Source organism: Polistes canadensis, unplaced genomic scaffold (assembly GCF_001313835.1).
Source record: "Polistes canadensis isolate GaletaPanama2010 unplaced genomic scaffold, ASM131383v1 scaffold_41, whole genome shotgun sequence".
NCBI lineage: Eukaryota > Metazoa > Arthropoda > Insecta > Hymenoptera > Vespidae > Polistes > Polistes canadensis.
In genome coordinates this window covers 247,427-259,405 of record NW_014569588.1, presented here as the reverse complement: position 1 = coordinate 259,405, position 11,979 = coordinate 247,427, and the positions used below count along the sequence as shown (strand labels likewise).

Sequence of the window (11,979 nt, the reverse complement as noted above, 5' to 3'; positions counted from 1 at the left end):
CAGAAGGAATGTTCTGTATTTTTTCTTTTTCTTTTTTAATGTCAGAGACGCGTATTTTCACTCAGCATTCGCGTCCGTTTGAAAACACAAACTTTTACGTGAAAAATGTTTTTCTATGTGTGTGTGTGTGTGTATGCATTTAAACGCGCACTCTTTTGCGATTATTTTCTTTTTCTAATTTTAAAAAAAAAAAAAAGAAACAAAATTTAATAGGGTTGATGACGAATCATGATTATAAATATCGTTATTTATATATACACTTATTTTGTGATCGCATCACAAATTTTACTTTTTTAATTTATTTCTTTTGTTATTTTTATGTTCTCATTTTTATTTCTTTTCTTTTTATTTTATTTCTCTTATTTTTTTTAAATTTTTATTGGAGCCGATCGCACATTATTTACATTTTTGTTCATGTAGGAACAAAAATTAATGATTTTTCTTTTTTTTTTGTTTTTTTCGTTTTTATATTTTTTCTCTTCTTCTTCTTCTTTCTCTTCTTCTCTTCTTCTGTTTCGATACGCGGCAGTGTGTTGAATGTAAAATATATTTTCAAAATAAATAAAATATCTAAGTTATTTCTTCCTCGAATAAAAAAAGTAAAATAAAATAAAATAAAATAAAAAAAAAAAAAAGAAAGAAGAAGACAACAAAACGTAGTACGTTGTGTACAATAATTTATAAATTCTATGCTAAACGTTCTCGGATATTGTTGTTTAGTTTGGACGACATAGAGATATAACACGACGATGAATGAATTATTTTGTTCTTTTTTTCTCCTTCAATTTTTTCTCTGCTTCAATTTTTTAATGAAAAAAAAAAACCAAAAATCGGTGGTCTCGCAAAAACGATCGATAAAACAGCAAAAATTGTTTTTGAAATACTTGTTGAACAATTTAAAAGTAATATTTCATCGATTAATCGTGCGCGCATCTTATATTAAAAACTATATAAAATTAATTTTCTTCGTCGTTTTCATTTTTTTTCTATCTTTTTTCTTTTTCTTCTTTTCTTTTTTTAGTCTACGCGTTTTTCACGTCGTACACTACGTCTCGTCGTGAGGGGGTGGGGGTGGGAAAAGGAAAAGAAAAAAAAACAAATAAAATAGGAAAAAAAAAAAGTAGGAGAAAAACCTTCGTTTAAGCAAACGCCGTTGGTCCTTTAGGTTTGATCATCATAGTCGCCCTTTTCAGCGTGTAATCCCAGCCTCTCCAACGGAACCATACGATTCCTTGATAAATGGAATAAAAAAATAATATAAAAAAAGTAACAGAAATTTTTAACACCAGATTTACAGACTGATGTGAGCCAATTTGACTAATACAAAATAAATTTGATTATTAAAAATAAAAATTATAAAATTTAAATATTATTATTTAAAAATATATCTTGATTTTTAGTTACCTAACGAAATATAAGTAAATATTAATTCCTTCCTTTGTACTCAATCCTTCATTCAAACAATGTTTGTAAGTCATTAAAAAAGTAATGAACAAAACATCCGTAAATCTGGTGTTAATAAAAATCTATACGAACAATCGATTTGCGAAATAGTTCGCAATCAAATTTGAAAATATGAATCGTAATTTTATAATACCTTGTCGAGCCGATAAATCTTGAGGATCGTTTAGATAAAGACCGTTCAATCCACGTCCACAGGATTTCCACCACCAACCACCCTTTAGCATGGACGCACAATTCAACGAAGATCTGTCGTTGTCTCTGTAAACATTTTGTTTATCATCCCAAAACGTCGAGATAACGATTCATTTGATTTTATTAATTATTTTATTTTAATTCTTTTTTATATATATTATTATTATTAATTTTTTTTTTATTAGGGTGAACGTAAAGTTCGTACGTTTGTAATTGTGTAATAAACTGCATAAAATGGATTTTTCATTGTAAAATTTATTTTGTAAATATTAATAAAAAACAAACTCGCGAACTTTTTTGCTTTATCCTAATGATATAATTTTTTGTATTCTTCTTTTCTTTTATCAAATATTTAATTTATCGAATCGTTAACTATCGGAAAGGTTTCATTACAGGGACATATGAAGAATTTAAATTTGATTTTTCTTACGTTCTTATCATTGCTATCAAAATTATGATAGCAAAAATGATGATATCATCAGTAATTTAAATACAATTAAAGAAAAATTGTTGAAACAATTTGAGAAAGGTCTGTCTTGTGGCATAAGTGTGATGATGCATTCATTGGTGGAATTTTTTCGATCTTTAAGGGTTAAAATTATAAGATCATCGTTTTACCTGTTATAAGTTGAGAATGGACTATTGTTCGATCCGTACCAAGGATCGTTCAAAGAATCACCAGCTGTACCTTCGTATCCGTCAATTTCTAGCTTGTAATATTCACCCTCGGAATATATTTTAAAATGCGTATACTGTGCGTATCTATAAATTATTTATACGATTATTATTATTATTATTATTATTATTAATACGATTAGAAATCAGAGATACGAAGATGTTATAATAATTTTAATGGTCGAAAAAAAGAAAAGAACCTACAAAAGTTAAATTCTAATCACTTACATACCTTTTGTTTCCTTCGAAATCTTCTAATTCAACACGTAGCATGTAATCCTCGTTATTCGTCAGCATGTAGATATTTTCGTTACCTAACCAAAATTCTCGTGCTGGATTACCGAAACCATTTTTGTAATCGGCCCAATCTCTGTTAAAGTTTTCCTTAGGTTCTCCAAAATCATCCCTTCTTTGAATCACCTAATTAAACGACAGTTAATTGTTAAAGAAAATTAGATTTTGTTTCGTATAAAAGAAAAAGATGAGTAAAGTGCATCGTAACTTTTCTATGTTATGTAAAGACAATATAATTTGTTCAATACTTTGTGAAACGTAATTTGCAGTTTCGTTAAACGATGATTATTTTTAAAAGAAATCATTTTTCTAATTTTATTATCCCCTACGCACACACACAATGATATTCAAATTATAATAAAACAACTTTCCATTAATATATTCGATACAAAATTGAATTGACATGAATTTTCTTCGACAAAGAGATATTATTTTCTTCGCTATAATTTTTCATTAAGAAATTCTAAAACGTAATCTGCAGTTTCGTTAAACGATGATTATTATTTTTAAAAGAAATCATTTTTCTAATTTTATTATCCCCTCTGCACACACACAATAATATACAAATTATAATAATACAACTTTCCATTAATATATTCGATATTAAATTATTTGACGAAATTGAATTCGTTATAATTTTTCATTAAGAAATTGTAACGCGTCGAGAGGACAAAAAAAGGAAACAAAATAGCATCGAAAGGATTTCGAAGGGTTTTTGATAAACAAATAAATACTTGACATGTTATATACGAGTATTAACGTATGATATAATACGAGGCATCCTGTATTTCTAGATAAATATAGATTAGACGATAGATGAGAAAGATAGAGAAAGGAAAAAGGAAGAGAAAGGTGGTTTTATTGAAATTGCTGTGAAATAACGTGCCAGTTATCCAAACTGGAAGGAATAAGTATTGTTTGAGGAAAAAAAAAAATGGACGTCTTCCTTTTCGACGTACGAAAGAGCTCGATGATCGGTGATGCGCTATTACATGTTACGATAGAATTGGATAGGATAGAATAGAATAGTCGAGGATCTCTCGAGCATGAAAACTTACCGTCCAACCACCATCGGCAATTTCCTGCTCGCAGTAGACCTTGAGGAACCAATAGGTAGTACCTCGTATTTGAAGATAATACACGCCGCTGTCTCTCATACCTGCATTTAGCAAGTCCACGCACGAGAAACCCTGGAATATACATCGAAAGTGTGCCAATTCTTCTTATTTTACTTTCCTTTTTTTCTTTTTCTTTTCTCTTCTTATGCTCGTAATCGGAGAATGTGATTAAAACTAACGTTATTCGTATTTTTCTTTTGCGTTTTTTTTTTGTTTTTAAACCCAATCTTATAATAATTTTCAAATGACATACTTTCCTACGTGTTTTCTAAATCTTATTTCAAATTATTATTTTGAGAGAGATACGAGTTAAATATTATTATTATTATTATTATTATGTTTCAAATTAAAAATAATTTTGTTATTTTTAAATTCGTGGGCAAATTTATAGAGTATAAAGAATTTTTCTCTATTAGAAATAATTATTATTTTTCTTTGTGTATTGTGTAATCAGAATTACCTTAATATCTTTGTAATTGATTAGGATGTCACTGGTGAATGTAGTGTTAGCAGGACTCGGTTTATTTTTAACGCTCGGAAATATGACACCACGATTCCTAGTGGTGGATCTTTGCGGTCCGGCAGATGTTGGGGTCATGGGGGTAGTTGCCGATGATCCATTATTCGATGGATAAGACGTGGTATAAGTCAAATAAGTCGAAGACGTCGATGTTGATGTTTGAACCGATGGTGGTAAAATCGTTGTTGCACTCATCGAAGCCGAGGACGATGTTTCCGTAACGAAATTTTCGCTTTGCAGGTTAATATACCTTGACAAAGAAAAAATAAAACGCGTTTGTAAGTTAACATATTTTATAGTATTATTTATAATATAAAAATTTATAATATTAATTTAATTTTTTTCTATTTTGCATAATTTTGAATATTTTATTCGTTAAACCAACCTTCCTGGATCGTATTCGACCAATCGATCGATCGTAGGATCCAATAAAAGTTCCGCAGGTATTTGTCGTTGAGCTAACGTTGCCACGTCATCCTCTTGTTTTTTTAACCTACTCTCAACTCCTTCTAAATTTTCAATGATCTTGTTGGTCTTCGTTCTAAGATCGGCATGAATCTCGTTGATAGCTCTCTCCTGTCTTTGCGTTTGCGTCAGCAATTCGTCGGATTTTGGTAGAAGATCGTCCACAGAATTTTTCGTTCCGACCTATTTAATAATAGTCAATTTCAAGAATATAATATACGTCTTCATTTTGTTCTTTTCTATCACATTCGTAAAGTAAAATATAATTTTAAAAAATACTACAATTGTGAATATTTCATTAATTATTTCTATATACGTTTGGAAACTTTTATTATTATTTTGTTTATATTTTGTTCTTCTGATAATTATTATATTAATTATTTTGACAATAATTCGTGCATATTGTCGAGATACTTCAATGAATGTAAATGAGATGAAAATCGAGAACGAGGTTCCGATTTCACTGTCAAGTCATTGGGATCTGTAGGAAGTTAAAGTCCAACTTGTTTGAACCCTAAACGGTCTCTAACGTTGTTAACCGTGTTGCTTGGCACGCGACTTATTCTAACCGAGACTTTTAAACTGGATTCCACGTCGGGAAAACCACATCGGAAGGTAGCATCACGATCAATTACCAACCATATACACGTATATCTACATTTATCGCGTGTTAAACTAGCTCGAATCTATTTATTTATTTATTTATTTTCCTTTCCTTTCCTTTCCTATCTTTTCCTTTAATTTTGTTCTTTAACCATCTGCGATAAGTTAAAAGGAAAAATTACGAGAAATTTTTTCATCCTAAGTTTTCTTTTCTTTATTAGACGTTTACTAATTACCAAGTAATATAATAAAATAATCTTAATGAAGTCTCTCTTTCTAGTCAATTCTTTGGTTTTTTTTTCTCCTTTTTATTTACGGTTATATTACCTTTCCTTTTAAATCACGTTTTTCAAGTGAAATTTCTTAAAAACTCGACGGCTATAATAAAATTTTTATAAAACGACATGAAAAAAAGAAAGTGAGAGAGAAAGAGAGAGTGAATTAGAACGAGTATTAGTTTGATATATGTGTGCGTGTGTGTATGTTTTGTGTATGTATGAGATACGTCAATCGATAAGTATTACGAGATGTGTCTGTTTGTGGAAATATTAGTGGAGGGAATGTGGCACACATACTTATTAATAATTATATATATATTTCGTATTATTCTTATTTTAATGCGTATTATATTAATTCTGATACTAAAAAACATTTAAAATAATAATAAAAACAAAGGATGACCAATTATTCAACATGAAAAATCGGATTTTTTTTGTACATAATTTTCGTATGTATTTAATTTAATTTCAAGTTTCAAATTCATGAAATATTTAAAAAATTAAGATATACTAATATATTTATATTTCAAAATTTTGTTTTCATTTCAAGCATACACTATATCAACGGTTTTCAAAGAAAAAATTCTATTAAACGTAACGCTGTACGATTTTAAGGGACACTCGCTGTATAATATACGAATCAATTGAATATTATTTCACACGATAATACGATTTTCACTTGTATCGCGCGTGTTGGCTCTATGCACGCATTAATATTATTATTATTATTATTATTTTATTTTATTTTTTTTTTTATAAATATCTTGCACACATTGATAATAATATGTGTCAGATGTATAGAAAAATCGTAGAATATTATTTTCTAATTATCTTTCAATACGTGTCGAATATAAATTGGATGAGTGAAAACCCAAAAAAAAAAAAAACAAAAAAAGAAAGAAAGAATTATTGAAAACTCACCACGACGTTCCAAACTTCGTCCATTTTTTCGGAAACCGTAAGCATAGGATGCATTTTTTCGACCAAACGATCAAACTTGCTTTGTTTCGGCGGTGGTTGTGTAGTAGTCGTCAAATTTCTAGGATCATTGATGATTGTTTTGTCAACAACCGCATCGTGCACGTCGGTCATCAGATTGTAAATGGCTCCCAAATTGTCCGATACCAGATTTATGTGAAATTGAAGTTTACGATCTAACGCACCGGTTGCTTGTCTGAGATTTTCAATTTCTATGGAAACATGATTCATAACTTCGTTGCTCATAGCTTTAGTTATCTCGACCACGCTCATGCTGACCGGTTTCTTCTCGCTAGCTTCTGCATTGATATCGTCGTTTTGTAAAAAATTATTGTCCAGTTGATTTTTCAAGTTAACCAATTTGTGATCGATGTCGGAGACCTTTTGATCCAGGGAAATTAATTTCTCACCGAGAGATTCGGGTGATCTTTCGTCGTCATGATGTATCAGTCGTATTATGGGTACTATTGAAATGAACAATTTAAAAAAAAAAAAAGATTGTTTTGTTTTTGTTAATTATTTATTATTATTTGGATAACGTGTATCTCGCATTATTTTTTTCTTTTATATCTACGATAAATTATAAATTTACAAAAATAAAAAAAGAAACGAAAAACAAATAAGCTTTACAATTAGATCATTTTTAATTAATATACAAACGGTATAATAATAATAAATATAAATTACAAATAATATATATTAACAACGTTTTTTTCCTTTATTTTATCTTTAGATATCAACGTATCCTTTTTTGTTTTTTACTCTCCCATTTACGGGTCCAAATTATTTCTTTACGAACACTTTCTCATATTTATCCGATACTACCGAAAATGTCGCAATTTTTTCCTTTTTTTTACCGCCACTTAGGAATTCATAGCACATAAGGTTTTCATTATTTTTAACAATCGTTTTTACCAAAGAAAATTGATTTAACCAATTTTAATTAATAATTAGTAATTTAACGTGATCACGTGTCGTTGATTTATATCCACAATTAAAATTTAATTTAATTTTAAAATACAAAATAATGATATAATAAGATAAATAAATTAATATAATAATAATAATAATATAATAATATATTCATACCACTTTCGGCCTCGTTTTCCTCCCTAACATTTTCCGCCGATCTAGGATGAATTTGTTCCCGCGAAGTTATCGGTGGTGGATGAGCATTAAACAATTTCAAATCCAACGTTCTCAATTTAGCGATAACTGCATCGGTTTTTTCTATGTTGTCGTTAACTCTCGAATCCAATGCTTCAACTCGCCTCATGAGATGTTCAACGGCCTTGTCGAGATTTTCGATTCGTTGTAGCTTCGATTCAAGGGTCGAGACGATGACCTCGAATACGTTGAAAAGATACTGTTCCCTAAGATAAAGAGATGAAAAATTATTTCTTTCTTTCTTTCTTTCTTTCTTTCTTTCATTCCCTTTTTTTTTCTCTCTCTTTTTTTTCTTATTCGAGAGTTAACCGTGACATAACGAGCTCTCCCTTTGCCCCCTCCCATCCCCTCCGCCTCTCAACAAGCCACTCTCCTCTTCCCCACCTCACACCCCACCCTTCTTACTCTTGGTATCTTGAAAATGAGAAAGATCATCGGAGATAATTCGTGTCTGGTGCACCTGACTCTTTTTAAACGTCTCTTATAGTCGAGAAAACTTTTCATGGCCTTCTTTTCTTAGCAACGTGATGCTGTATATCTGCAAGTACCTACCTACCTACCTTTCTATATAGGGTGTCTCAAATAATCCGTTCTTTCTTTTTTTACCGATTACGTGTAGAATATGAAATTGAGCAGTAATTCTTTATCGGAATGGTTCAAATTATTTTCTTCTTTTTTATTTCTTTTTTTATTTTATTTCAGGTAACGACAAGTAAAAAATTTCTTACTTTTATGTAAAATATATATTTTCGAGAATACTTTTGATGAGCAATGTAATGGATATACCTGTAGCAATTCTATATAAGTATATGCAATTCGTTTTATTTGTTTGTTCGTTTGTAACATTTAAAATACGATTTGTACTTCAAAAGAATTTCTTCAACGAGTGAAATTTGTATTGTAATTATAGTAGGAAGAATGATATTTGTAATTTTTGATACGATATTATTTGAGATTGATCGAGAAGAAAAAAAAAACCTTTTTCCATCTCATTTGCAATGAAACTACAAAAGCAAAACTAATTTGACCCGTATAAAAAGTATAAAATCCCAAGTGTAATTGGTTTTATTTTTATCCTTGTAACATTTAAAATACGACATTAAACACGAAACGAAAGCACTCACTCTTTAATGGTCCAAATTTTTTCTCGATTTAAAAAACGGAAAGTAAATAAATCCGATGTGAATAACGAAATAACTTACATTTATTCTTACATATTTCCACGCATGTACAGTTAAATTAAACTTAACTAACGAGGATTGTAATAGCCATGCAATTAAGGAATTTAAACTTTAACGATGATAAATGTTCAAAAACGACGATTCAATTTTCACATACCAGTAGTGCGGAAGAAAAGTTTGGAACGTATCCGAGATACGTGCAAATTCCTACCAAGTGAAATCCGGACAAACAACAATTTCTCGTAACAACAACAACAGCAACAACGGACAACGATGATAAACGATGATGACAACGACGAAGTATAGGAGAATTAACGAAAAAAAGCAAAATCCTCTACTCCTTCCTCCATTCCCCGCCCCCCTCCCCCCTTCCCTCTCCCACACCCCTCTCCCAAAAAAAGAAAAGAAATATGGCGGGACATTTAAACTCTAAATACTTTCAGAGAACAATTTCGTCACTCTCTCACGTACCGAAGTCAACTTTCTTTCTTTTCTTCCGCCGGTTTTTCTTATTATCCCCCTACAGTCCTGTTATATTCTTTTTTATTCTTTCCCCTGCCCTCTTTTAACCAATCCAGAATGAGATAGATAGACACGTTCCCTCTCTCTCTCGCTCTCTTTCGTTTTTTTTTTTTCATTCTCCTCCCAAGAGAGAATGCAAGAACGAAACTGTTAAACCACGATCGGTTTTTTTGCTTGCGTAACGCACCCAACACAAGCCAATCCTTTCGGGCAAAAATCTTTTATACCCTGGTATTTAGATAGTTTCATATAGATGTATGTATGTATACTTATATGGACAATATATCGCGGATAATTGGTTTTTTCTTTTTTTATATGTGAAATATATACCCAATTTTGATTTATTTAAGAAAATGTTGTATTTAATTTTTTTAACGAATGTACGATATATCGTATTTTTGTAATCGTGGAAGAAAATTGGATTTTTTTTGAAAAATTTAAATATTAATATTTATATAATAATCTATATATATATATATATRTATTTTTTTTTTATTTATTATAAAGTCTTAATATACTATATAATATATAATAAGGTTATAATAATAGTTTTGATAAAATAATGTATTATATTTTTACGAAAATGTACATACCTTTATTATTTGTAGGTATATATTTATTTATTTATCTATTTTATTGTAAAAAAAAAAGAAAAACAAAGAATGAATTATTATTTGCATATTCGTAAATTGTTATAGACGAATAATAACCATATGGTCGGTTAAAAATAATAACATACACGTAAAAACGTATACATTTATTGCATGCCATATTATTTAGCGACAATTTTCGATTTTTAACAAGCACGAGAAAATAAAAAAAGGAAAAAGAGAGCGTAGTTACCACCTAACAAATACACTTACTCGCAATCCATATACATATATACACGCCCACAAAATGGCAACTCGTCGAACGTATCATTATTTTGACGTTTTATTATTTGACGATAGTTTCGATACTTAACCGAGAGAGACAAGAAAAAAAAAAAAAAAGAAAAAGAGAGTGACTTAACCAACGTGTGTGTGTACGTACACAAGAATACACATAAACAACGTAAATCGTTGTTTTTTTATTATTACATTATTTTGCGATAAGTATCGATTTTTAACAGACACGAGGAATATAAAAAGAGAATGTGGCTACCTAAAAAACATAACACACAAACACACCCACACATATATATAAGTAGAAGTTCGTTCAAATGTCCACCCAAACGTATCTCGTTATTGTTAATTATTATTACCTGTGTGTAATCATCCTCGCTCGTTGGTTATACATTTTGCTTATGAATTAGCAGTCTAAAAGAATAATGATTGGCTTTGCTTTCACTCGGCATATTACTTTCGCGAATGACTGTAAATTTCTATCGATTAACAAAACAGTTCGAGACTAAGATCGTTAATTAGATGGAAGACAATTAATAATTAACGTTTCAAATTAAAATACGTGACGATAATCATTCAAAGTCAAAAAATGAATCGAAAACTGATCAAATATAAACGCGGATCTTATTATTTATTCGATAATAAATCGTTCGTCCTTGAATTGTTACTCATGTTTTATCGTATCCCCTTTTTTTCCCCTTTACTTCTTCTTCTATTTTTTTATTTCTTCCTTTTTTGGGGATGCACTTCGAGTTTCCATTTATATACGATTTTTCTTATGTCTACGTATTATATTATAATAATAATAATACACGCACGCGTGTATATCGATCGAAAGTGAAATTTTGGGACGTCATACTAAACACATGTACGAATTAACACATTTTTTACACATACGAAACACGATACACATGCGTCTACATATACCTAAATACATACGTACATATATACGTATATATATATATAAACATATACGAGTATTTAACGCAGTTATATATTTATGGTATACACATACGAATATAAAGGAACCAGTTTTTGGACCGTCTACATTTATATACTTTGTTTCTTTCTTTTTAGATAGAAAGATATTACTTATATACTTTGTTCGAAACCGTATCGAACATTGAACCAGTTTCTGTTCATATTGCTGAGAAAGGAAAAGCTTCTTGATAAAAAGGTGGTCTGCGGTTACGTGTATTGTGCATTCTCTCTCTCTCTCTCTCTCTTTTTGAAAGAAGAAAAAAAATATCATCCACGAAGCCTGTCAAGATACTTTCCGTATAGGATATCTCGTTTATGTTAGCGATGAATGAATTTCTCGATACAGTTTGAGATTCCGATTCTTTTATTTCTCTTTGTAAGTCGAGGACAAGACGCGTGTTCTTCGGTACCTTTGACGTGGTTTCGAGATCTCTGATGTAATGATTTCATTTTTTATTTCTTTTTTCCCCTCCTCCCCCCAACCCTTCTCTTCTCTTCCTTTTACTCTTACTCTTACTCTTACTGTTACACTTACTCTTATTTTTACTCTTCCTATCATTTAATCGATCGAAATTCGACTACGGTATATATATATATATAAATACATACGTACATATATACTGTATATATATATATATATATATATATATATATATA

General features: G+C 29.9%; 1 protein-coding gene across 1 annotated transcript in view; it reads right to left on the bottom strand.

The window, feature by feature from the left end:
* Positions 1-876: 876 nt before the first annotated feature.
* Positions 877-11,979, bottom strand: part of LOC106784882 (angiopoietin-2) — a 39,666-nt gene continuing 28,563 nt past the window's right edge. Inside the window, exons 3-11 of the mRNA XM_014744854.1 lie at positions 7,677-7,960; positions 6,531-7,051; positions 4,649-4,911; positions 4,204-4,513; positions 3,684-3,815; positions 2,564-2,751; positions 2,275-2,418; positions 1,598-1,722; positions 877-1,231 (exon numbers count right to left, since the gene is read on the bottom strand). Of these exons, the coding sequence (XP_014600340.1) occupies positions 1,140-1,231; positions 1,598-1,722; positions 2,275-2,418; positions 2,564-2,751; positions 3,684-3,815; positions 4,204-4,513; positions 4,649-4,911; positions 6,531-7,051; positions 7,677-7,960 (2,059 nt within the window). The 3' untranslated portion in view covers positions 877-1,139. The remainder of the gene's footprint in view (positions 1,232-1,597; positions 1,723-2,274; positions 2,419-2,563; positions 2,752-3,683; positions 3,816-4,203; positions 4,514-4,648; positions 4,912-6,530; positions 7,052-7,676; positions 7,961-11,979) is intronic.